The following is a 27,902-nucleotide window of genomic DNA, read 5'->3' as shown; positions in this document are numbered from 1 at the left end:
TTGCTTTCCTTGCCCATCATTTCCTTTATTCTCCTTGCTTTCTACCTTTTTCTTTAATTGTCTTTTTTTTAAATACCCTGGTCAGTATTTGTGTGAACATTGGCTTCTGTCTCCTACCACCCTTCTTGTGCAGTGGGTTCTCTGTGTTGGGTTCTTTTCTTTGCTTCCTCATTTCTCTCGAAATATTCTGATCTCTAATGTGATCAAAATGAATTGTTTAAGAAAATCAGTATCATGCTTTGTGTTGAGTACAATCACAGTAGGTTAAACTAATTTTACTTTTATATTCTTGGAGTAGAAAAGTCTTAATTGCTGTTCTAGTTCAGTCAAGTATTAAAAATTCACACTTTGAAACAGAAAGTCCTTGCCCTCTGTATCTTTCCAGACCCTCCTTGTCTGAAAGTCTTCTCTCATCCTCTGCCCTATGTTGCAGGAAAATGACCCTGGGAATTTCCCAGTCTACCTTGTCAGCTGACTTCTGCATGGGTTCAGCCAGTGGGAGGGGAGGCACTGGCAAGATTTTGGTGGCCAGGAAAAAGGGAAGCCCCAGTGTTGGCCAGGCGTGGTGGCTCATGCATATAATCCCAGCACTTTGGGAGTCCAAGGCAGGTGGATCACCTGAGGTCAGGAGTTCAAGACCAGCCTGGCTAACATGGTGAAACCCCATCTCTATTAAAAATACAAAAATTAGCCAGGCGTGGTGGCAGGTACCTGTAATCCCAGCTACTGGGGAAGCTGAGGCAGGAGACTCGCTGGAACCCAGGAGGCGGAGGTTGCAGTGAGCTGAGATCTCACCACTGCACTCCAGCCTGGGTGATGGAGCAAGACTCCATCTCCAAAAAAAAAAAAAAAAGAGAGGCCCCAGTTCAGGCTAGCTCTGTCTGTCTTGTGGGGCATCTCTGATGGTGACGGCAGCTCTTGTCTGGCTCCAGTTCCCACCAGACAAGCCTGCTGTGATTCCAGTATCCGCTGGTGTCCCTAGCCTCTGGGCTCCATGATACCGCTGTTTCCTTTTGTTCCTCCAGCCTAGGGGAGTGGTGATCTTTAGTTTGCCTTGCCTTTTTGTCTCATTGTTGGCTTCTCAGCCCTTCCATCACTTTTATTACTAACTCCTGTTAAATTCTCTCTTGTTTAAATACTTAGAATGGTTTCTGTTTTTCTAGTAAGACCTTGGATGATACACTCTGTAAAAAATAAATGAATAAGAGAAGGAAAAATAATTAGACACAACAAAGAAAGAGAGGAAAGAAAGGGAGAAGAAAAGGGGCAAAATGATAAATATAAATAAGTTAAATATAAGGTTGGGTGCGGTGGCTCACACCTGTAATCCCAGCACTTTGGATCACGAGGTCAGGAGTTTGAGACCAGCCTGGCCAAGATAGTGAAACCCCATTTCTACTAAAAATACAAAAAAAAAAAAAAATTAGCTGGGCATGTTGGCGCATATCTGTAGTCCCAGCTACTCAAGAGGCTGAGGCAGGAGAATTGCTTGAACTCTGGAGGCGAAGGTTGCAGTGAGCCAAGACCACACCATTGGACTCCACTCTGGGCAACAGAGGTAGACTCCATCTCAAAAACAAAAAAAAAAGATAAGTATAGAAAGAGGAACATAGAGCCAGGCACAGTGGCTCACACCTGTAATCCCAGCACTTTGGGAGGCCGAGGTGGGCAAATCACCTGAGGTCAAGAGTTCAGGACCAGCCTGGCCAACATGGTGTGAAACCCCATCTCTACTAAAAAAAAAAAAAAAAAAAAAAGAAATACAAAAATTAGCCAGGCGTGGTGGCGCATGCCTGTAATCCCAGCTGCTCGGGAGCTGAGGCATCAGAATCACTTGAACCTGGGAGGCAGAAGTTGCAGTGAGCCAAGATCACGCCATTGCACTCCAGCCTGGGTGACAGAGCGAGACTCCATCTAAAAAAAAAAAAAAAAAAAAAGAACATAGGCCAGCACAGTGGCTCATTTGCATGTAATCTCAGCACTTTGGGAAGCCGAGGCAGGCTGATCACCTGAGGTCAGGAGTTTGAGACTAGCCCAGCCAACATGGTGAAACCCTGTCTCTACTAAAAAATAAAAAATTAACCGGGCATGGTGGTGTGTGCCTGTAGTCCCAGCTACTGAGGATGCTGAGGCAGGAGAATCACTGGAACACGGGAGATGGAGGTTGCAGTGAGTGGAGATCACCATTGCACTCCAGCCTGGGTGACGAGCAAAACTCTGTCTCAAAACAAAAAAAAAAAGGTGGGGGGGAACATAGAAATAGAAAGAAGGGACAGAAAGAATTGAAGAGAATGGCAAGGCTGGGCACAGTGGCTCACGTCTGTAATCCCAGCACTTTGGGAGGCTGAGGCGGGCGGATCACTTGAGGTCAGGGGTTTGAGACCAGCCTGGCCAACATGGGAAACCTCGTCTCTGCTAAAAATACAAAAGCTAGCCAGGTGTGGTGGCGGGTGCCAGCTACTTGGGAGGCTGAGGCAGGAGAATTGCTTGAACCTAGGAGGCAGAAGCTGCAGTGAGCCGAGATTGCTGCCACTGTACTCCAGCCTGGGCGAAAGAGTGAGAATCCATCTCAAAAAAAAAAAAAAAAAAGAACGGCTTGTTGACAAATCATGCATTGAAGCTGTGATAATCCATTTGTCTTTTCTCTTGGCTCCACATACAGGTGGTGTGCAGATCCTGCCTTAATAAACTGTTTGAAGCAAAAAAACACCGTGGTCAGGTTGGTTTTACTACTTAATCCTTTCTCCCTCATCCACAAGTTGTGTTTCCTAAAGTAGTTGATTTGTTGACCATAGTTTCTAGTCTGCTTTCTTCATTCTCACTCAGTACAGTGTTCCTGATTTCTGTTAGGTCTTTGCCAGAAATCAGATTCTTCCTACAAATGTTTTTTTCTTGGAGTGGCTGTCCTTTTCCTCTTAGATTATTAGAAGCCAGCAGTTCCTCTTAAGAGAATCTTTTTTAAGCTAGCACATACCTGTCAAAAGGCAAAGGTGGAGGAGGCATCATGGAGCTGCTGGTGTATTAACTTCAAAAGGTAGTGGTTTACAGTATTTCTATAAGCCACTTTTGTTTTTGATTTTTTTTGTTAGAATAAAGCAAGAGATACATACAACTATATCCTTTTTCCTTCCTGTGTCCTTAGAAACTACCCCAAAAACTTTTCTTCAGCCCTCTTATCTCCCTTAAGTTGTCTCTAACAAAATCTACTTCTTTCTTAAGTACTAATTTAAATGCCACCTCCTCCATGAAGCCTCCCCTAATATAGTCTCTCTCATAAATGTCCACTTGTTTGCACCCAGAATAACTGACGAATAAGAACTGCATGCTTATTGTCTTTGTATCCCCTCCAAGGGCCTGACTGGTATTGTATACGGTGTCTAATTTTACTCACTTGAATCACATCTATAAACAAGTGGAGGAATTGACTCCCAGCTTTAAATACCAACACTAGTACCATTTTCCTGTGGATAAAGCCAACCTCAAGACAGTGTACATTTGCCGCCTTTTCTCATCTTCTCTCACCCTGGAGCTCCTTTCACCTCCACTGTACATGTGCATATGCTGCTTTCACTTGTAACACATCTTTAGAGATTTAGTGGTAATAGATCCAGCCTCTGTACTCAGATGCAGTAGGAGTCACATCACTAAGAAAAGATCTTCAAGTAGAGAAAAAAGAAAAGTTTAAGATATGAATACATATTTTTGGACTGTTAATCTCACACAATTTTTCCTTTATTTCAATTCACTGTACACCTTTTATACATCTGCTATTTACCCAGCATGGTACTGAAATACTCTGGAAAATTTAAAAGAGGTAACATAGCTTTTGGTCATGAGTCATCTACAATCTAGTTATGAACATAAAACTTAAGACATTATAACATAAAGTATAATGATGTATGGAATATACCACTAGTGCTATAGAAATTTAAAGAGGAAAAGATTGTTAATGAGGCAAGGTTAGTCTTAGAGATCATTTTTAGCTGAGTATAGAAATAATTATAAAATTTAAGCCAGGCACAGTGGCATGCACCTGTAGTCCCAGCTACTCAGGAGCCTGAGACAGGAGTATTGCTTGAGCCTAGGAGTTCAAGGCCAGCCTGGGCAACACAGTGAATACTGTCTCTAAAAAAACAAACCAAAAAGTGTCTAGGTTTGCCAAATAAATGTTATGGTTGTACTAAATATAGACAACTGAATTGAAGATGAAAAGAATTACATAATTTAAATTGATTGGGGCCAGGCGCCGTGGCTCACACCTGTAATCCCAGCACTTTGGGAGGCCAAGGTGGGCGGATCACCTGAGGTCAGGAGTTCGAGACCAGCCTGACCAACATGACGAAACCCCATCTCTAGTAAAAATACAAAAAATAGCTGGGCATGGTGGCAGGCGCCTGTAATCCCAGCTACTCAGGAGCCTGAGGCATGAGAATCGCTTGAACCCAGGACGCGGACGTTGCAGTGAGCCGAGATCGCACCATTGCACTCCAGCCTGAGGGATAGAGTGAGTCTCTGCCTCCAATAAATAAATCAATAAATTGGTTGATTGGTTGATTGACTGGGGTTTGAGGAGAGAATTTCACATTATTCAGATGATCTTCCCCAATACATGCAAGCAAGGCTTTTATTGTATCTAGTTTGGTGAGAATGAGTAACATTTGCAAGCATGTATTAAGTACTAAGTATATTGTGTTTTACTTCAGTATCTCATTTAGTCCTCAACCGCTCTATATGTTTCCTTAATGCTAATATTCATATTTAATTTGACATTTCTTAAATCAATATTAGCCTTTTAATTGATAAGTTCATTTAATGTAATGTTTCTCTCCCTCCCTTCCCCAGAACCTGATTTGACGGTGGCCCCATGATTGGAGTATGGTATATTTTATCCCTAGTTTACAGACAGGGAAATACAGGCTTAGGTTCAAAGACTTGTGAAGTGTCAGAGAATTTAGGATTTGTAACCAGCTCTAATTTCAAAGGCTGTGTTCTTAACTACTACTTTATGTTACTTCCCTATACAGTACAGAAATCTAGCTATAACAGTTTAGTCCTAGAAACTAGTGGAAGTTAAGTTTGGAAAGGAATCCAGCTGATGAAAGATTTGGAATTATAGGCTGAGAAATTTGGATTTGATCAAGTCAACAGTGGGAATTACTTTGGATTGCAAGTGTAGATCCTTTTGTTATTTTTAAGACATTCTTCTATCACTTTGGGCAGTTTTTGATCTGGGTTTATTTACTCTAAAATAAAATTGCCTTTTAAATTACATTGTAGGTACCCTAGAAAAAGAAATAGTTTGATAGAGCTTCCTGATGACTATAGCTGCCTCCTGAATCAAGCTTCTCATTTCAGGTAAGGAGAGTGTGTATATATATGTGTGTAATTTTAAATCATTTTCTGAACTCGCAATTGGTATATGCCATAACTAACACACTTCCTTGTTTTTGTTTTTTTGTTTGTTTTGGTTTGGGTTTTTTTGGTTTTGTTTGTTTGTTTTTTAGACAGGATCTTGCTCTGTTGCCCAGGCTGGAGTGCAGTGATTTGACTATAGCTCACTGCAGCCTCAAACTCCTGAGCTCTTCCCATCTCAATCTCCCAAGTAGTGAAACTACAGGCAGGCGCCACCATGCCCTGCTAATTTTTTAAATTTTTCATAGAGACAAGGTTTCGTTATGTTGCCCAGGCTGGTCTCGAACTCCTGGGCTCAAGTGATCCTCCTACCCATTGGCCTCCCAAAATGTTGGGATTACAGGCATGAGCCACTGCACCTGGCCACAAATTTCCTTTTTTAGCGGTGACCTCTGAGTATCCTTCATAACAGTGGTTGTCAATTTTTTTTAAGTTGAGGGGAAATCCACATAACATGCAATGAACCATGATAAAGTGTACAGTTCAGTGGCATTTAATGTATTCAAAATGTTGTACAATCACCACCTCTTTAGTTTGCAAACTTTTTCGTCACCTTGTACTCACTAATCACTTCTTATTCCCCTCATCCCGTACCCTATGGTAATCTGTAATCTACTTTCTGTCTCTATGGATTTGCCTATTCTGGATATATTATATGAAAGGAATCATACAATATATGACCTTTTGTGTTTGGCTTCTTTCACTTAGCATGTCTTTAATATTTATCCAAGTCGTAGCATATGTCATTACTTTTTTCCTTTTTTGACTAAATAATATTCCATTGTATGTATATATAAGAGTTTGTTTATTCCTTCATCCATAGATGGGCATTTAGGTTGTTTCCCCCTTTTGACTATTACAGATAATGCTACTAAAAAAAAATACTCATCTACAAGTTTCTTTGTGGACATAAAGTTTTCATTTCTTTTGGATGTATGCCCAGGAGTGGAATTGCTGAGTCATATGGTAATTTTGTGTTTAACTTTTTGAGGAGCTGCAAACTGTTTTCCACAGTGGTTGCACCATTTTACGTCCCAACCAGCAATGTGTGAGGGCGCCTTTTTTCTCACATCCTTGCTGGCCCCTCAGTGAACCACCAGAGAGATCTAAACATACAGCCTCAATTTTTGGAAGACGTCTCTATTGCCTACCCTGACACAAGCAAGCCACACCAGAAAAACAAGCCATCATCCCCATGGCTACCTGCCGTGGCACTGGGGGATAGAGGATGCTAGCCACTACACAAAATGCCAGCTTCTTCCTTTATTAAGCATTCCCCTGGATGCTGCAAGTATTTCACCAGGCTCCAGAGTTCCAAAATGTTGCTTCAGGCTGGGCACAGTGGCTCATGCCTGTAATCCCAGCACTTTGGGAGGCCATGGTGGGTGGATAATTTGAGGTCAGGAGTTCAAGGCCAGCCTGGCCAACATGGTGAAACTCCGCCTCTGCCTCTGCTAAAAATACAAAAATTAGCCGGGTGTGGTGGTGCACACCTGTAATCCCAGCTACTTGGGAGGCTGAGGCGTGAGAATCACTTGAACCCAGGAGGCAGAAGTTGCAGTGAGCCGAGATCGTGCCACTGCACTCCAGCCTGGGTGACAGAGTGAATGAGACTATGTCTCAAAAGAAAAAAAAAGTTGCCTCAGGCAGTTCTTGCTGGCTCAACAGTTGTTTCATTAGAGTGACTGATTTCTGGAGCTACCATTTTCTATGATATCACTCCTTAATCTTTTTTTGTTGTTGTTTTTTAAGCCACAAGAACTCTTATTAAACAAAATCTTACATGGAAGTCCATTAAACAGCAGAACAGGTAATAGCATCATGACTCAGGTTCAAGCTTGAAGAGTGGAGTACACCCGCTTAGGCTTTTTTGGCACCATCCCCCCACCTCAATCAAACCACTCTAAAGCAGTGGTTCCCAAACTTTTGTATCTCTTTCACCCCTTTCACTGATAATTTCAAGTGGAAAAAGAACTGGATGATAACAAAGACTGGTGAAAACAAAATAGGTTAACAATATACAGGTACTCATTTTTAACATTGTGTGTGAGTTACCTATTAGTTACTTCTGTAAGAGCATAAGCCTAAACATGTGTCTACATGATAAAATAATGTCCTGTAGCTTAAACATAATTTTGTATCTTATTATGCTTACCTTGCTATAATATGTTGTAAGTTATTTGAGTAGCATGAATCATGACCACCACCAGTGAGATGTCACTGAATGGAGGAATTATATTCACATCTGCTTTCACCATTGGGGGGTGAATACTTCATATTTGAATCATAATGCATTATGTCTTGAAAATACTAAGCCAAAACTTCTGTTGATGTAACTATGTATTCTGGATACTCAGGTGGCATCATATCACCTCCCATAGCAAACCACATTGATAATGATGACATGTAACAAGTAGTAACTTGTAATTAAAAGACAAGAATCTCAGTAGCCTGAAAAACAAAGCCTATTCAAGACTTTATTGATTTACTAGTAAGTAATCATCCTTTTTCCAAATTGCAAGAATTCCAAAGCTCCTTTAAGAGTTTTGTAATATTACTAAGCATTATGCAGCAGCCAGACTTTTTAGTAAAATACTTAAATTAATTCAAGATCTCAGTAAATACACGTAACTCTTACATTTTGTTTTAAGGATAGCAGTTAGTAGTCATAATTAACTGCTTTCATGTAGTAGTCCTCAGTCATATGTGAAATAACTTGCTGTCATTTGAAGGAACCAAAAAAAAGGAGTGCAGTTTAAATTTGTTTTTGTTTTGTTTTGTTTTGTTTTTGAGACAGAGTCTCGCTCTGTTGCCCAAGCTGGAGTGCAGTGGCACGGTATCAGTTCACTGCAGCCTCTGCCTCCTGGGTTCAAGCAATTCTCTGCCTCAGCCTTCCGAGTAGCTGGGATTACAGGCACCCGCCACCACTCCTGGCTAATTTTTGTATTTTTAGTAGAGGCAGGGTTTCACCATCTTGGCCAGGCTGATCTTGAACTCCTGATCTCGTGATCCACCCACTTCAGCCTCTCAAAGTGCTGGGATTACAGGCGTGAGCCACCGCACCTGGCCGGTTTAAGGTTATTTTGAGGCCAGGTGCAGTGGATTATGCCTGTAATCCCAACATTTTGGGAAGCCAAGGCGGGCAGATTACTAAAGGCCAAGAGTTTGAGACCAGCCTGGCCAACATGGCAAAATGCTATCTCTACTAAAAATACAAAAAAAATTAGCCAGGTATGTTGGTGCATCCTGTAGTTCCAGCTACTCAGGAGGCTGAGGCACGAGAGTCACTTCAACGTGCAGGCACAGGTTGCAGTGAGCTGAGGTCACACCACTGCACTTCAGCCTGGGCAACAGAGTAAGACTGTCTCAAAAAATAAAAGATCATTTGAGGTCTTAAAGAGCCCCTCTTTGACTCGCTCTGAGAATCACTGCCCTGCGGAATGACTCAGGAAATTCTCTTATCTAGTTATAACTATTGTTTTAAGCCATGAAGTTGGGGAAGTTAACTGGCCCAATAGGGTCTTCAGTAGCTCACACCCTAGCCACTGTTACAGGATAAAATTGACCTTCCTGTTCTAGCTCCCTTTCTAGTCAATCATCTAAAGGAATGGTTGGGTCACTTTACCTTTCAGCCCTCAAACAATTAGCTAATTAATTTCAAAGATTGCATCCATCTCTAAATTCAGTAATACTCCTAATCTTGGGGCTACATTGCTACCACAAAAGCCTGGTGAATAGATATTATCTTCCAGGCATTAAGAATACCAGGTTGGCTGAGTACAGTGGCTCATGTCTGTAACCCCAGCACTTTGGGAGGCTGAGGTGGGTGAATCTCTTGAACTCAGGAGTTCAAGACCAGCCTGGGCAACTTGGGGAGACCCTGTCTCTACAAAAAATACAAAATAATTAGCTAGGCTTGGTGGCATGTGCCTGTAGTCTCAGCTACTCGGGATGCTGAGGAGAGAAGATCACTTGAGCCGAGGAGGTTGAGGCAGCAGTGAGCCGTGACTGTGCCACTGGACTTCAGCCTGGGTGACAGAGCCAGACCCTGTCTCAAAAAAAAAAAAAAAAAAAAAAGAATATCAAGTTGTTGGCTCCTCGGAGGATCTGTGGAGAGTGTTGGTCTTTATTAATCACAATGAGGATCCTTCTGGATGATATTACTACTTATGATTTCACTTAAGAATGAAAATCAATCCTATGATCTCTTCCAGTTTTATTGTCACCACCAATTTCCATAAGACAGAACCATCCCTAGTGTTGGAGGGTGGCTGCTCAGTCATATACTTTAGGCTCCCTCCCAGCTTTTCCTCTGTAGGATGTCTAATGACTCAGACTCAGCCATCCTGTGTTAAAGATGAAAGAAGATGTTGGCTTTATCCAAAAAGGGCTATAATTATGTTCTGGAGCAACCTCCTGGAAGTGAAAATAGTCCTCTCATCCTATGCGCAGAGTCCCTCTGCTCCTATGGAGACAGGTGTTTTTTGTTTTGTTTTTTATCCTGACTGAGAAACTGGGGATCAGAAAAAAGGCTGTCAGTACCCTATTGGAGATTCTTTCTGATCTTCTTTATTCCGACCCCAGTGTGGGCCTAGTTGGATCTCTCCTTCGGTTGCATTTATCTTCTACTTCCCAAATTAAGGAATTTGATATTTCCCATTGTGTTCAGTGTACAGCATAGATGGGAGGGGCATGGGAAACTCCTTTTTAAAAGATAACCATTATCCCCCTTGGTGGGGCATTATAGCACGCCTCCAGCATACTATGTAAAATGGTCTCATCATAAAACACTAGTTGACTCAAGCAAGTCAGCACTATCACTTTTTCCTTCCTAAGACTTACTGTGATTCCCAGATGGAAGGCTGGGCCAACTCAAAGGCTACAATCTCTCATTTCAGTCCCAGCTACTCGGGAGGCTGAGGCAGGAGAATTGCTTGGACTGGGGAGGCCGAGGTTGCAGTGAGCCGAGATCATGCCATTGCACTCCAGCCTGGGTGACAGAGCAAGACTGTCTCAAAAAAAAAAAAAAAGAAAAGAAAAGAAATGGGGGGAATGTGTTTGGACCCTTACTGTAAATTGTAATTTTTTTTCTTTTAAACAATTGCATACTTACAAGGTCATATTCCTTCAACATCAAAGACACAAGCTTGACTAACACAATACAGAGGAGGCAGGTAACTGTAAATTGGGCATGTCAGATGAAGACTGGAGTCTATCAGTGAATCTCAATCACAAGGCATATTCAACGACCATACTTTATGAGAATTATCAGGACACCATTTATGTAATATAGATTTTCTTACTATGGATTAATTGGAAGATTTTCCATGAAGCCCTTTTAGGGGGCATATTAAAGAGGAATTAGCTAATTAAATGTTTCCTTGTGTTTTAAGAGCTTCCTTGCTGGAAAGGGGTCAGTGATGAAAACATGCTTGATTGCTAACAGGATATATGGTACTTATTTGTTTTGTTTTGTTTTTCCACCATTCTCTAAATGTTTTCTTCTGTTTTGAGGTGCCCACGGTCTGCAGATGATGAGCGAAAGCATCCTGTCCTCTGCCTTTTCTGTGGGGCTATACTATGTTCTCAGAACATTTGCTGCCAGGAAATTGTGAATGGGGAAGAGGTTGGAGCTTGCATTTTTCATGCACTTCACTGTGGAGCCGGAGTCTGCATTTTCCTAAAGTGAGTAGTGAGTGTTCTGGAAGCTTCATGATGAACTTAAGGAATCTGGATCCAATCTGGGGGTCACTATGGTGGGACAGTGTGTTGATAGCAAATAATCAATCAGAAGTTAGAGTATTAACCTGTTATTGACATGAAATTGCATTTGAGAAGATACTGTGAAAAAAGAATAAGTTTCTGTTCACATTTCCATTATTTATGGAAAATCTTAAATAGGATAGAGTTTGTATTAATTGCTCTGGTATTATATAATACTCAGGTATAATGAAAGAACTTCAAGTCCTAAAACTTGTATTGAAAAAGTACTCTTCCTGGAAGATGAGCTCTTTAAAATAAATAAAAATAAACAAATAAAAGGTACATGTAGGCCAGGCACAGTGATTTATGCCTATAATCCCAGCACTTTGGGAGGCTGAGGCAAGAGGATCACTTGAGGTCAGGAGTTCAAGATCAGCCTGGGCAGCATGGTGAGACCCCCATCTCTATAAAAAATTAGCCAGGCATGGTAGCACATGGCTGCAGTCCCAGCTACTTGAGAGGCTGAGGTGGATGGGCTGCTTGAGCCTGGGAGTTCAAGGCCATGATCGTGCCATTGCATTCTAGCCTGGGCAACAGAGTGAGATCCTCTATCAAAAAAAAAAGTACATGTAAATTTTTACTTTAGATTGTCCTGTGATATCTTTATTTCATCTATCAACCCACCATTTCTCCTGGTCTTTCAGCAAAAGATTGAGGATAGAAAAATAGTCACTTATGGCCGGGCGCGGTGGCTCTCGCCTTTAATCCCAACACTTTGGGAGGCCCAAGGCAGGTAGATCACAAGGTCAGGAGTTCAAGACCAGCCTGGCCAACGTGGTGAAACCCCATCTCTGCTAAGAAGACAAACATTAGCTGGGCGTGGTGGCGCATGCCTGTAATCCAAGCTACTCAGAAGGTTGAGGCAGGAGAATTCGCTTGAACCTGGGAGGTGGAGGTTGCAGTAAGCCGAGATTACACCACTGCACTCCAGCCTGGTTGACAGAGCAAGACTCTATCTGGGAAAAAAAAGAAAAATAGTCACTTATATTTATGAAAGAAGAGTTTAAGTTGCCTTCAGAGAAATAAAATTCAAAGTGGATATATATCCTTTTTCTTTCCACTCTCCTCATGTAACACAGTTTCTGTTACATAAAGCCAAATGTCTTTCTAACTGTGAAATATGTAATCATTGTTCATAGGCATCTTTTGAACCAAGGGGAAAGAATGTATGGAAGCCAAACCCAAACACCTATTTTTAGGGAACCCACAGCAAGTAAACCCACTACCTTATCCCAGCTGTTTATTTTATAATTTATCTGTAAAGTACTTATCCCCCATATATGTGTACGCAAGCCTTTTTTATGTCTATTTCCCAAGAGACATAAAAGTCCCAGGTGCCTTCAGGGTGGTAGTGGCTCTTTCTAATCTGCAGTGTTTCAGGCCAGCTCTAACCAGAAAAGCTGGCATACTTCCCTAGTTGATATTCTGTCTGGCTTGAGGTTATCAGACTAGGAGATGTGATTCTGTTCTTCTGTGAGGTTCCCTCCCCTCTCCAGGTTGTGTCAGGAATTAGAATAGAAACAACCCCAGCCACCATTTTCCAAGGTGTCTGTGGCTGAAGTAGGACAGTTTCCTCCCTTCAACAGATTCCGTCAGTATAAATGATCTCATTTCACCAAATCCACTGCTCCTTTTCTATAGCTTCAACAGAAATAGCAATAAGTGTTCTCTTTTATTTAGATAAAACATAATTTAGTCTATTTGTCTGTTTATATTGTCTTTTTACTGAATATCTAACAGATATTGGCCACGTCTTTTCTCTAGGTTAACATTGATGCAGTGCCTATCATTTGCACACATACACTTAACCATATTTCCTATTGATTTTCTCTTTCAGAATCAGAGAATGCCGAGTGGTCCTGGTTGAAGGTAAAGCCAGAGGCTGTGCCTATCCAGCCCCTTACTTGGATGAATATGGAGAAACAGACCCTGGCCTGAAGTAAGATTTTTTTTTTATAATAGGAAGGTTTCAATAAGTTCTCTTTTATATTGATTGTTTTCTATTTCAGTCACATTATTGTATGTAAACGGTAATAGTTCTTTAATCACAAAAGGTAATTGAGGCCAGACACCGTGGCTTATACCTGTATTCCTAGCACTTTGGGAGGCCAAAGCAGGCAGATCATTTGCGGCCAGGAGTTTGAGACCAGCCTGGCCAACATGGTGAAAACCCGTCGCTACTAAAAATACAAAAATTAGCTGGGCATGGTGGTGCATGCCTGTAATCGCAGCTACTTGGGAGGCTGAGGTAGGAGAATCACTTGAACCCAGGAGGTTGCAGTGAGCCAAGATCGCCCACTGCACTCCAGCCTGGGCAACAGAGGGAGATTCTGTCTAAAAAAAAAAAAAAAAAAGTAATTGAGAGCTACTTTTTATTTTTATTATTTATTTATTTATTTATTTTGGGAGACAGAGTCTCCCTGTTTCACCCAGGCTACAGTGCAGTGGCGCTATCTCAGCTCACTGCAACCTCTGCCTCCTGGGTTCAAGTGAATCTCCCACCTCAGCCTCCCGAGTAGCTGGGACTACAGGCATGCGCCACCATGCCCAGCTAATTTTTGTATTTTTAGTAGAGACAGGGTTTCACCATCTTGGCCAGGCTGGTCTGGAATTCCTGACCTCAAGTGATCTACCCACCTCAGCCTCCCAAAGTGCTGGGATTACAGGCATGAGCCACCATGCCCGGCCGAGAGCTATCTTTTAAATGGCTTCAAATTTAAAAAATATGATGTCATTCTTTAGCACATAATTTTCTTTTTTTTTATTTTATTTTATTATTATTATACTTTAAGTTTTAGGATACATGTGCACAATGTGCAGTTTAGTTACATATGTATACATGTGCCATGTTGGTGTGCTGCACCCATTAACTCATCATTTAGCATTAGGTATATCTCCAAATGCTATCCCTCCCCCCTCCCCCCACCCCACAACAGTCCCCAGATAGTGATGTACCCCTTCCTATGTCCATGTGTTCTCATTGTTCAATTCCCACCTATGAGTGAGAACATATGGTGTTTGGTTTTTTGTCCTTGCAATAGTTTACTGAGAATGATGATTTCCAATTTCATCCATGTCCCTACAAAGGACATGAACTCATCCTTTTTTATGGCTGCATAGTATTCCATGGTGTATATGTGCCACATTTTCTTAATCCAGTCTATCATTGTTGGACATTTGGGTTGGTTCCAAGTCTTTGCTATTGTGAATAGTCCCGCAATAAACATACGTGTGCATGTGTCTTTATAGCAGCATGATTTATAGTCCTTTGGTTATATACCCAGTAATGGGATGGCTGGGTCAAATGGTATTTCTAGTTCTAGATCCTTGAGGAATCGCCACACTGACTTCCACAATGGTTGAACTAGTTTACAGTCCCACCAACAGTGTAAAAGTGTTCCTATTTCTCCACATCCTCTCCAGCACCTGTTGTTTCCTGACTTTTTAATGATTGCCATTCTAACTAGTGTGAGGTGGTATCTCATTGTGGTTTTGATTTGCATTTCTCTGATGGCCAGTGATGGTGAGTATTTTTTCATGTGTTTTTTGGCTGCATAAATGTCTTCTTTTGAGAAGTGTCTGTTCATGTCCTTCGCCCACTTTTTGATGGGGTTGTTTGTTTTTTTCTTGTAAATTTGTTTGAGTTCATTGTGGATTCTGGATATTAGCTCTTTGTCAGATGAGTAGGTTGCGAAAATTTTCTCCCATTTTGTAGGTTGCCTGTTCACTCTGATGGTAGTTTCTTTTGCTGTGCAGAAGCTCTTTAGTTTAATTAGATCCTATTTGTCAATTTTGCCTTTTGTTGCCATTACTTTTGGGGTTTTAGACATGAAGTCCTTGCCCATGCCTATGTCCTGAATGGTAATGCCTAGGTTTTCTTCTAGGGTTTTTATGGTTTTAGGTCTAACGTTTAAGTCTTTAATCCATCTTGAATTAATTTTTGTATAAGATGTAAGGAAGGGGTCCAGTTTCAGCTTTCTACATATGGCTAGCCAGTTTTCCCAGCACCATTTATTAAATAGGGAATCCTTTCCCCATTGCTTGTTTTTCTCAGGTTTGTCAAAGATCAGATAGTTGTAGGTATGCGGCATTATTTCTGAGGGCTCTGTTCTGTTCCATTGATCTATATCTCTGTTTTGGTACCAGTACCATGCTGTTTTGGTTACTGTAGCCTTGTAGTATGGTTTGAAGTCAGGTAGCATGATGCCTCCAGCTTTGTTCTTTTGGCTTAGGATTGACTTGGCAATGCAGGCTCTTTTTTGGTTCCATATGAACTTTAAAGTAGTTTTTTCCAATTCTGTGAAGAAAGTCATTGGTAGCTTGATGGGGATGGCATTGAATCTATAAATTACCTTGGGCAGTATGGCCATTTTCACGATATTGATTCTTCCTACCCATGAGCATGGAATGTTCTTCCATTTGTTTGTATCCTCTTTTATTTCATTGAGCAGTGGTTTGTAGTTCTCCTTGAAGAGGTCCTTCACGTCCCTTGTAAGTTGGATTCCTAAGTATTTTATTCTCTTTGAAGCAATTGTGAATGGAAGTTCACTCATGATTTGGCTCTCTGTTTGTCTGTTATTGGTGTATAAGAATGCTTGTGATTTTTGTACATTGATTTTGTATCCTGAGACTTTGCTGAAGTTGCCTATCAGCTTAAGGAGATTTTGGGCTGAGACAATGGGGTTTTCTAGATATACAATCATGTCATCTGCAAACAGGGACAATTTGACTTCCTCTTTTCCTAATTGAATACCCTTTATTTCCTTCTCCTGCCTAATTGCCCTGGCCAGAACTTCCAACACTATGTTGAATAGGAGTGGTGAGAGAGGGCATCCCTGTCTTGTAGCACATAATTTTCAACAACTTCTCCAAAATTTGAAGGTAGTGTTTCCCCAAAATTTTTAAAGACACCAGCCATCTTAATGTTTCAGTGTTCTATTGTTTGTAATCAACCTTTCTTCAGAACTACTTAAAAGGATTGACACTGATAGTATAAGTTTGTAGTGTCCAGTGATGAAGTTTGGTTTAGAGATATTGTTTCCATTGCAATACTTGAAACTTTTTTTTTCTTTGTTTTTTGAGACAGTCTCTCACTCTGTCACCCAGGCTGGATCTCGGCTCGCTGCAACGTCTACCTCCAGGGTTCAAGCGATTCTCCTGCCTCAGCCTCCCAAGTAGCTGGGACTACAGACATGCACCACCACACCCGGCTAATTTTTTTTGTATTTTTAATAGTGACGGGGTTTTACTGTGTTGGCCAGACTGGTCTCGAACTCCTGACCTCAGTTGATCTGCCCACCTTGGACTCCCAAAGTGCTGGGATTACAGGCATGAGCCACTGCACCCAACTGAGACTTTTTATTAGCCAGCTATATCAGCCTTCTTTCCTTCTGAGCATTAACAAAATATTTAGAATCCTGAACTTTTCTGTATCCTTCCCTGGTGGTAGGAACTGGGGTCCTACTGATGACTTATGAAAATGAGGAGACTGACAGTGATCTCAAAAGTACATATAGATAAAGATTAGACCTCCTTACAATAAACTCTTTTTGGTTCACTGAAATTTTGTTCCTTTGAAATATTGCTCAGAAAGAATACGCTTATTAGATGGGGCTTGGGACCTTGGATCACACAGAGCTTTCTTTTTATTGGGATGACATTTGACCTGTCTTTAGGTTTAGGGAGAAAAGCAGAGTGGTGAAAGTAGTTAATGACTGAGAATAATCTTAGTTGTTCCACAAGGGTACAAAGCAGAGTTTTAACATTAATTTGGCAGTTTAAAAATCCCCAACCAGGCGGCCGCGGTGGTTCACGCCTGTAATCCCAGCACTTTGGGAGGCCGAGGCGGGCGGATCACGAGGTCAGGAGTTCGAGACTAGCCTGGCCAACATTGTGAAACCCCGTCTCTACTAAAAATACAAAAACAATTAGCCAGGTATCGTGGCGGGCACCTGTAATCCCAGCTACTCTGGAGGCTGAGGCTGGAGAATTGCTTGAAACTGGAAGGCAGAGGTTGCCCTGAGCCGTGATCGTACCACGGCACTCCAGAGCGAAACTCCATCTCCAAAAAACAAAAACAAAAACAAAAAAAATCCCCAACCAGCTGAGAGACTTGAATGTCTCAAGGAATTAGGATCTCACAGTTCTCCGTTACTGGCAACAGCCAGACTTAAGTCATTTTGGATTAGCTGTTATACAGTGTTAAAAACTGTGCAACTCTAGAATTGAAGTATAATTATTTTATTAAATTATTTGCTAATAACCAGCCAGTTTTTTGTATCGTAAGGACAGTTACAACCAAATATCTCTGAGTAGCAAAATATAATTTTAGGGCCTAGTGTTATACATCAGGCCTAACCTCTACTGTGCAAAGATCATAAATTGAAGCTAGATAACAATATGAAGCCAAAAAGCTATTCAAGCTAACCACCAAAAAAGAATAGTGCTGCTTCAAGTTATAAACCTCAGTGACCATTTAAGTGAGGTCCCATAATGCCATAATATACCTGACCTATTTTATGAATGGTCAAGGAGTACATTTCTGCTTTATTAGCTAAGTAGCCTGTCAAGTTCTTAGTGATCAATGGTGAAGGGAAAATATCCCTTTTTAAGCCCTGTGCTGGTGAGTCCTCCCGGCTCCAGGAACATCTCAAGAGTGCATACTAATTTAGACGATAAAGATGTGGCAGTTACTAGATTCAAACTTACATGTTGTTTTTTCTTTTTTCCCTAAAGGAGGGGCAACCCCCTTCATTTATCTCGTGAGCGGTATCGGAAGCTCCATTTGGTCTGGCAACAACACTGCATTATAGAAGAGATTGCTAGGAGCCAAGAGACTAATCAGATGTTATTTGGATTCAACTGGCAGTTACTGTGAGCTCCAACTCTGCCTCAAGACAATCACAAATGACGACAGTAGTAAAGGCTGATTCAAAATTATGGAAAACTTTCTGAGGGCTGGGAAAGTATTGGAGGGTCTTTTGCTCCATGTCCAGGTTCACTTACATCAATAAAATATTTCTTAATGGAGTATTGCTTTCAATTAGCAAACATATGCTTCACAGGAAAAAAGGACATAGATGAATCTGTTTTATGTGCTAGTATTTCCAGGAAATTTATTCCCCTTCATAATTTGTCTCATTTCATTTTATTTCATCCACTTGGTAGATGAAGTCACGTCAAACAGTTGTGGACATTTTATATGTTGGTTAACTCTTCTGCAATTTTGTATTTGGTGTTTTCCCCCCAAGTTTAGTTCAACTGACATTGGATCACTGACAAAATTCTAATAATCTGTGATAGTCTTCCTTGCAGGTAAAGAAGAATTGCAGAAACCATGCAATATACTTGAGAAAGATTCCAAAAATAAATTTTTTATTATTTCTCTTTTAAGGAAATACCCCTAATGTGCCACCTGCTGCTATCACCACAAATTAAACTCAATCTCTATGTGGACAGAGGATGATTTCTGCCAATATGGAAAAGCTTTTTTCTCACTGTAGGCCTCAAGAAAAGTTAGGGTAATGTATTTGTTATTCATTCCTGACGGTACAAAGAGCTTGCAGTTCTCACCTCTGACTACCAGTAGCTTTGTTGAGTTTTGAAATAATACTTGACATTTTCCAAAGGCAAATCTCATTCTGCAAGGAGATTGTGGCACCATCCTGTTTGACTCTCAGAAACCTCTTGTAATTCTGATGTAAAAACTGTAGAATGAAGATGAGAAAATTCTCACAATGAGTGGATCATGACAACTGTAAATTAGAACAATCAGATTTAAACCAATTCCGCAATCTTCTATATCTTTGTAAAAGACAAATCCTTGATGTTGTCTGTGTGCAACCTTTTCATAAACTCTGGTTTTATGACTAGTACAAACCATCAAAAAAGCCATGTGATCAATAGTCTGTGTCCTGTTATAACATGCTGTGGTTGAGCCATCTTGTTTATAAATAATAGAGCTCTCCTGAATTTGTGCATAGACTTCTTGGTTCCTGGCTTTTGTTTTTTGTATCAAGAGATTGTGATATAAAACAGCAGAAGATAAATGGAAACCTTCCATTTTAACTTACGTTGTTTCTGGGGTAATGTTAGAACCTTGAAAGATGCATTCAAAGACTGTATCTTATTTTGCCCTTGGCTATTAGTGTCTCACATATGTGTGTAAATGTTTTCCTACCTTCTTTTTGCTCAGCAAAGGCAAGCAAGTAAAATATATTTGCTAAGTGATTAGTGATGCACATTTGGGGCTAGATTTTTTTGGTACTTTTATGTAAAGAAAAGTGGATTTTGCAGTAAGGGATTGGCATGAGCAGGCGTCAGAATCACAATCATGATTTTCTACTTGAATAATTACAATTCAGAAGGTATCCGGATAAATAGATACATGTCTAGTGAACAATATGTAACAATAACAGGTAAGGATCAGGAAATTCAGTATTCAGTTTGTCAGATTTGCCAGAATGATGAAAGTATTTGAACATGTGTGTTTGTTTCTTATATAATTGTATTGAGTGGATTGTTTGACTGGGAAATCTGGGCTAGAATAGGAAACAGAAGATACTGACTTCTACCCTAATAGATGGGCCCCAATTTAGCAAAGATAAACTGACTTTATTTTTAGTCCTTTTTATATTAACTTAATAAATTCTGGAGTTAGGCTCTCAAGAGGACAGAGGGACTATCTGGCAATGGCCAGCCAGACCTTTACTGCCAAAGAACCCATTTCATATTGCGTTCCACTGATTGAGATTGATTCAGATTTTTGCACTGTAGATGAGCGTATGTCTCAGTGCTGCCCCAAGCCCCAGGGATTTCTCATTATGTTCAAATGTCCTAGTGATTTACCTTAATCATTGCAAACAATTATGCTTATGAAGTTTACTTACAAACAAGCAACTGAGTCACTTTATTTTCTTTAGTGTAGTACGTGAAGGCACTGGTTCAACAGGATGGCTCCAGAACTGTTTTTCTAATGTTTGGTAAGGGGCTAGTGAGAATTTTAATGATATGGTGAAGAAAAATATATCTGTATAATTAATTTATTATATTGGTGTATGGGCTGTGAGTTCACCTTTTAGTGGTCATTTGTCATTTCATAACAACTATGCATTTTGGTTCACTGTGATGATGATCTATATTTAGTGACTGCAACATGTTTATACCACTGATTCAAATTCCATCCATGATGAAGTTATACAAATAATGCATATATTGATAACTTTTATTGCAAAAATGTAAATTTAAAACTTGTATAATGTTCTTGTGCTTTTTAAAATAAAATATATGTGTATATTTAAAAAGAAAAATACGGACTTCTCATGTTTGGGGATTTGGGTTTGAAGTATAAAAATCTGCTAGGAAGACTCTCCAGTTGAAACCTTTGTCAGCCGAGGCAAATGTTTTAGAAGACATAGGTGTTTAGTATACATGGGTCTCCAAACTTTTTAGCCATATACTCCATCAATAAATAGTTTTTAGCATGCGTACCAAATAGAATATAAACACATAACACATATTTTATATTCTATATGCAGTGCTTTACTAATACATCATGCAAATTATAAAACATAGCTTTAAAAGGAGATTTAAAAATCAGTTAAAAATGGAAATAGATATTTAAATATCTTCCAATCCAATCTGCATCCTTTTGGGTATGCACGCTCTAATATGGAGACAGCTGTCTAGAGTAGCAGTATCCAGAAGAGTTTTGCAATAATAGAAATGTTCTGGCCGGGCACAGTGGCTCAAGCCTGTAATCCCATGACTTTGGGAGGCCGAAGTGGGGGGATCACGAGGTCAGGAGATCAAGACCATCCTGGCTAACACGGTGAAACCCCGTCTCTACTAAAAATACAAAAAATTAGCCAGGCGTGGTGGCGGGCGTCTGTAGTCCCAGCTACTCAGGTGGCTGAGGTAGGAGAATGGCGTGAACCCAGGAGGCGGAGCTTGCAGTGAGCCGAGATCACACCATTGTACTCCAGCCTGGGTGAGAGAGTGAGACTCTGTCTCAAAGAAAAAAAAAATGTTCTGTGTGTATTTACCATATGGAATGGCAGTCACTATTCTCATGTGGCTGTTGAACACTTGTGATGTGGCTAGTGCAACTGAGGGCCTGAATTTTTAATTTTTAGTTAATTTAAATGTAGTCATGTGTGGCTGGTGGCTACCATATTGGGCAGTATACATCTAGTGTGATGGTTCTCAAACTTAACTGTGCATTACAGTCACCTAGAGAGTATTAACAAAATACAAATGCCCAGTTCTCACCCTCGATCTGGAATCAATCTTGTGGGATTGAGCCTTAAAATAAGCAGGGTGGTTTTCTTCCATTTCTGAGCCATGACTCTTCATAAAATGAAGAGTTTGCTTTCTTTTTAGCTTGGTGATTTTCAGACTAAGTGCCAAAGATTCTGGGAGAAACGTAGGCCCGAGAGGGGAAAGAGTGCCAAAGCTGGATAGTTGTGATTTTTCATTTTGAGTTTCTGTGTAAGCTTTCATTTGAGAAAAGGGTACCTGGAATTTTTAAAACGTTAGAAGCAATTGCTTTAGTTTTAAGCTTTAAAATATTCTATGAGGGGGCCGGGCACGGTGACTCATGCCTATAATTCCAGCACTTTGGGAGGCTGAGGCGGGCAGATCACGAGGTCAAGAGATCAAGACCATCCTGGCCAACATGGTGAAACCCTGTCTGTACCAAAAATACAAAAATTAGCTGGGCATGGTGGTGCGCACCTGTAGTCCCAGCTACTCAGGAGGCTGAGGCGGGAGAGTCACTTGAACGTGGGAGGTGGAGACTGCAGTGAGCTGAGATTGTGCCACTGCACTCCAGCCTGGCGACAGAGTGAGACTCCATCTCAAAAAAAAAAAAAAAAAAAAAAAATTCTGTGAGGGGCAACACTGAAGGCAAAGAACGGTTTTTGTCTGTTTTTTGTTTTGAGTCAGAGTCTCGCTCTGTCACCCAGATCAGTCAAGCGAAATTTGGGGAAAAAATAGAAATGAAGACTAAGAAGGAAGACAAAAATGAAAAGTTACCAATGGAATGCACAGTAAGGAAAAGCTGGAAAGACCTGGGCATTGTGGCGCACCTGTAGTCCCAGCTACTTGGGAAGCAGAGGTGGGAAGATCCCTTGAGAAGGAGGTCAAGGTTGCAGTGAGCTGACATCACACCACTGCCCTCCAGCCTGTGTGACAGAGTGACATCCTGACTAAAAAAAAAAAAAAAAAAAAAAAAAAAAAAAAAAAAAAGCAGGGTGCAGGGAAGGAGAAAAAAAGGATTTAGGATAAAGAAGATTTGATATATATTCATTGGAGTCCCTGAAGAAAGAAAAAGCAATGGAACAGAACACAAATGGAAAACTATAATTAGGTTAAAATTTCTTGGGGAAAAAAAAAAAACTTGAACACATTTTGAAAGAGAACATTGTAAAAACCCAGAAGAGTCAACACCAAAGGATTTTCACATCCAGACAAACTGTCCAAGCATAAAGTCCACACAGATAGTTCAGAGCATGCTAATACTCAGGGAATATTTTTTCCCATGAGCCTTTCCTAAGAAATATACCAGTGAGCAAGCTTCAGACAATCGTAAATGATTATAGAAGCCTTGGCATAAGGTCTGGGGGTGAGTGTTGCATATGTTTAATTGTACAGATGGAGGGATGAGAGACAAAATTGGATGCTCTAATGATGTAGAATTATTACAACTAACAAAAAATAGGAGAAAAAGGGCAAGTGGGTGGAAAGTTAAACAAGCTCACTAATTACATCAGTGGTTTTCGCCAGAAGTAAAAAGGTATCAAGCAGAAACCCGCATCCAGGAACAAAGCCCTTTGCTCCTCCCTCAGAATGAATGGAGACCAGAGATCAGATGTTTATGTCCAAGAAAAGCAGGATTTCGTTCAGTACTTCTCCCAGATCATTGGGGATGAGATGAGGCACCCATAGACAGGAGATGCTATCACCCAGCTGAAGGAGATCCTGTAGTACAATGCCATTGGGGCAAGTATCACCGGGGTTTGACAGTGCTAGTAGCATTCTGGGAGCTGGTGGAGCCAAGGAAACAGGATGCTGAGAGTCTCCAGCGGGCCCTGACTGTGGGCTGGTGTGTGGAACTGCTGCAAGCTTTGTTCCTGGTGGCAAATGACATCACGGATTCATTGCTTACCGCTGGTAACAGATCTGCTGGTTTCAGAAGCCGGGCGTGGGTTTGGATGCCATCAGTGATGCTATCCTTGTGGAGCATGTATCTACTGCCTGCTGAAGCTCTATTGCTGGGAGCAGCCCTATTGCCAGAACCTGATCCAGCTCTTCCTGCAGAGTTTCTATCAGACAGAGATTGGGCAGACCCTGGACCTCATCACAGCCCCCCAGGGCAATGTGGATCTTGGCAGATTCACTGAAAAGAGGTACAAATCTAGTGTCAAGTACAAGGCAGTTTCTACTTCTACATTCCTGTAGCTGCAGCCATGTACATGGCAGGCATTGATGGCGAGAAGGAGCACGACAATGCCAAGAAGATCCTGCTGGAGATGGGAGAGGGAGAGTTCTTTCAGATCAGGATGATTACCTTCACCTCTTTTGGGGACCCCAGTGTGACCAGCAAAGTTGGCACTGACATCCAGGACAATAAATGCAGCTGGCTGCTGGTTCAGTGTCTGCAACGGGCCACTCCGGAACACTACCAGATCCTGAAGGAGAATTACAGGCAGAAGGAGGCCAAGAAGGTGGCCCAGGTGAAGGCAGTATATGAGGAGCTGGATCTGCCGGCCGTGTTCTTGCAATAATAGAAAGACAGTTACAGCCACATTATGGGTCTCATTGAACAGTACGCAGCTCCCCTGTCCCCAGCCATCTTTCTAGGGCTGACATGCAAAATCTACAAAAGTAAAATGTGACCAGAGACTGCAAGGGTGGGGAGAGGAGGCTCTCAATAAATTATTGTGTAAACTTAAAAAAAAATTAAAAATAAATAAAAAGGTATCACTTTAAGGTGACAAATCAAGAAATAAAAACAAGTGGCCGGGCGCGGTGGGTCACGTCTGTAATCCCAGCACTTTGGGAGGCTGAGGCGGATGGATCACGAGGTCAGGAGATCGAGACCATCCTGGCTAACATGGTGAAACCACGTCTCTACTAAAAATACAAAAAATTAGCCAGGCGTAGTGGCGGGCGCCTGTAGTCCCAGCTACTGGGGAGGCTGAGGCAGGAGAATGGCGTGAACCCGGGAGGTGGAGCTTGCAGTGAGCCGAGATTGCGCCACTGCACTCCAGCCTGGGCGACAGAGCGAGACTCCGTCTCAAAAACAAAACAAAACAAAAACAAGTACACACATTGACACTAGGATAAAGCTAGTGGCTAAATGGTGAGAGAGAAGGAGCAGGGTAAGAAGCAATTTCAAAATTGGTCATGTATTAAGAAACCAACAGTATTTAAGGAAAGAGAATATTACATAAAGATGTAAGTATAAAATTTACTGCTAGAAGTACACCACCAAGGCCAGGCGCGGTGGCTCACGCCTGTAATCCCAGCACTTTGGGAGGCCAAGGCCTGCAGATCACGAGGTCAGGAGATTGAGACCATCCTGGCTAATATGGTGAAACCCCGTCTCTACTAAAAATACAAAAAATTAGCTGCGCGTGGTGGCGGGCGCCTGTAGTCCCGGCTACTCGGGAGGCTGAGGCAGGAGAATGGTGTGAACCCAGGAGGCGGAGCTTGCAGTGAGCCGAGATCGCGCCACTGCAGTCCAGCCTTGGCGACAGAGCGAGACTCCGTCTCAAAAAAAAAAAAAAAAAGTAGTACAACACCAAAGAGGAGGAAAAAGGCAAATAGACTACATAGTGAAACAATGTGGTTCCCACCCTGTGCCCTGAGCTGCAGCCAGGATAGGCTCTGGACACCTGAGACCCTGAGCTGGAATAAGCAGATAAATAATTATTTTACTTGTTTTTATCAATCTTTCTTAAATGTATGTATAGTTCACATTTATTTCAGTGTTTAATATTAGAAGTGTTTTCGTCTTTATTTAGAAGTTTGGGCCGGGCGCGGTGGCTCACGCCTGTAATCCCAGCACTTTGGGAGGCCGAGATGGGCGGATGACCTGAGGTCAGGAGTTTGAGACCGGCCTGACCAACATGGAGAAACTCCATCTCTACTAAAAATACAAATTAGCTGGGCGTGGTGGCGCATGCCTTAATCCCAGCTACTCAAGCGGCTGAGGCAGGAGAATCGCTTGAACCCGGGAGGCTGAGGTTGCAGTGAGCCGAGATTACGCCACTGCACTCCAGCCTCGGCAACAAGAGTGAAACTCTGTCTCAAAAAAAAAAAAAAAAAAAAAGAAGTTTGGTGATGTTTTTGTGATGAGAAGTGTGCCATACGAACTTAACTCTTGTTTATGGTAATTAGCCTATGGTAAAACTGGCTTTGTTATACATCATTTTGCTTAAAGTCACAGTTCCCAAGGGTTAATGATGTTAAATGAAGACTTATGTACTGCTTCACACCTACCAGAATGGCTATAATCAAAAAGATGGGCAATAATGTGTTGGCAAGGATGTGGAGAAAGTGGAACCCTTATACATCACTGGTGAGGATATAAAATGGTACAGCTGCTTTAAAAAACAGATGGGCAGTTCCTGATAAAATCTGTTACCAGATGACCTAGCAATTCTTCTCCCAAATTAAAATTTCAAGAGAATTTGAAACATCTTCACACACACACACACACAAAAACTTATACAAAAATGTGCATAGCAGCATTATTCATAATAGCCCCAAACTGGAAACTACCCAATTGTCCATCAACCAATGAATGGATAAATAATATACCTATCCATACAATGGAATATTATGCACCCATAGAAAGGAATGACATTCTGATGCATGCCATAGCATGGGTAAATCTTGTAAACATTATGCTCAGTGAAAGAAGCCAGTCACAAAAGGCCATATATTGTATGATTCCATTTATATCCAATGTCCAGAATTAGACAAATCCATAGAGACAAACAGTAGATTAGTGGTTGTCAGGGGTTGGGAAGACAGGGGAGTAGGGGATGACTGCTAATGGGTATGGGGTTTCTTACTGGGTTGATGAAAATATTATGGATTAGATAGTGTTTCTGATTCAATGCATCCTGGAGCATGGCACCCACCTTCAAAGCTGACACTTCCACTGTACCTTCAGCAGGCCATTCCAACATTGTATTAGCTCAGCTGCTCCTGAGTGGTGCAGTATGCAGTACAACCAGGGTAGCCCATAGTCATGGGGCCCACTGCAGCACTTTCTTACTGTGAAATGGGTTCCCTGGTTACATGCTATGCTGAGTAGAATTCCATGTTGTAGAACAGGTACTCGACAAGCCCCCAGACACTGGTGCTGCCTGAAGCTCTGTGGGCAGGAAAGGCAAACCCATATGCTGAATATGTATCTGTTCATATGAGAATGAACCAGTGACTCTTCTAGGATAGAAACATCCTGGCCAGGCACAGTGGCTCATGTCTAATCCAAGCACTTTGGGAGGCCAAGACAGGAGGATTGCTTGAGCTCAGGAGTTTGAGACCACCCTGGGCAACATAGTGAGACCTTGTCTTTATTAAAAATAAAATAATAATTAGCCAAGTATGGTGGTACACACCTGTAGTCCCAGCTATTCAGGAGGCTGAGGCAGAAGGATTGCTTGAGCCTGGGAGATTGAGGCTGCAATGAGCTGTGATTGTGCCACTGCACTCCAGCCTGGGTGGCAGAAGGAGACTGTCTCAAAAAAAACAAAAAAAAATGTAGTCAAGTTGCTGCAAGGTAGCTGGTTGATTTTGAAAAACAGTGCCACAGGCTGGGCGAGGTGGCTCACACCGGTAATCCCAGCACTTTGGGAGGCCAAGGTGGCCAGATCACCTGAGGTCAGGAGTTTGAGACCAGCCTGACCAACATGGCGAAACCCCGTCTCTACTAAAAATACAAAAATTAGCCAGGCATGGTGGCACGTGCCTGTAATCCTAGCTACTCGGGAGGCTGAGGCAGGAGAATCACTTGAACCCAGGAAGCAGAGGTTGCAGTAAGCCGAAATCGTGCCACTGCACTCCAGACTGGGGGAAAGAGTGAGACTCTGTCTCAAAAAAAAGAAAAACAAACAAAAATAGTGCCACATCCGTAGAGCATTGGTCTCTGTGGCTGACAGGTTGGATGTTCAAAGGTGGCAGTCTTGATGAGTGGAGGTCCATGCCACTAGGCCCATGCTTAACCCCCATCTGTCCATTTGTGTACCCATTGTGCCAGCTTCCAAAGGGTGCTAAAACATTAGTTTGAGCATTATTTTGACACTTGTTTTGGTCCCTCTTCTGTAATGGATGCTTTCTGGTGGCTGTTAACATGTAACACAGAAATCTTCAGTGTGCACTATGTGCACTCACTTAGCCCATCCACGGTAACATACAAGTATCTATTTGTGTTCAAGTTTTTCACCTTTGAGATTCATCCATGTTGTATGTTCCAGTAGGTCTTTCTTCTTATTGCTAGTTAGTATCTAGTTGTGTGAGTACATAATTTACCCACTCTCCTATTGATAGGCATCTGGGTTGTTTCTAAATTTGCCATTTGGAATAAAGCTGTTATGAGCTTTTTTTTTTTTTTTTTTTAAGACAGGGTCTCACTTTGTTGCCCAGGCTGAAGTACAGTGACGTGATCTCAACGTCCTGCAGCCTCAACCTCCTGGGCTCAAGGGATCCTCCCA

General features: G+C 41.6%; 1 protein-coding gene and 1 pseudogene across 2 annotated transcripts in view; both read left to right on the top strand.

Moving 5' to 3' along the window:
• UBR1 (ubiquitin protein ligase E3 component n-recognin 1) overlaps positions 1-20,483 on the top strand; it is a 181,875-nt gene extending 161,392 nt beyond the window's left edge. For both annotated transcript variants that reach the window (XM_034938606.3, XM_055098337.2), the window contains 5 exons: positions 2,663-2,719; positions 5,278-5,355; positions 10,927-11,097; positions 13,013-13,114; positions 17,911-20,483. In XM_034938606.3, coding sequence (XP_034794497.3) covers positions 2,663-2,719; positions 5,278-5,355; positions 10,927-11,097; positions 13,013-13,114; positions 17,911-18,052 — 550 coding nt within the window. In that variant the 3' untranslated portion in view covers positions 18,053-20,483. The remainder of the gene's footprint in view (positions 1-2,662; positions 2,720-5,277; positions 5,356-10,926; positions 11,098-13,012; positions 13,115-17,910) is intronic.
• A 533-nt stretch (positions 20,484-21,016) lies between these two features.
• On the top strand, positions 21,017-25,902 carry LOC100988933 (farnesyl pyrophosphate synthase-like; annotated as a pseudogene).
• Positions 25,903-27,902: the final 2,000 nt, after the last annotated feature.

The sequence above is a fragment of the Pan paniscus genome, chromosome 16 (genome assembly GCF_029289425.2).
Source record: "Pan paniscus chromosome 16, NHGRI_mPanPan1-v2.0_pri, whole genome shotgun sequence".
Classification (NCBI taxonomy): Eukaryota; Metazoa; Chordata; class Mammalia; order Primates; family Hominidae; genus Pan; species Pan paniscus.
Note: the sequence above shows the minus strand (reverse complement) of the source record. Positions and strands in the feature narration are given on the sequence as shown.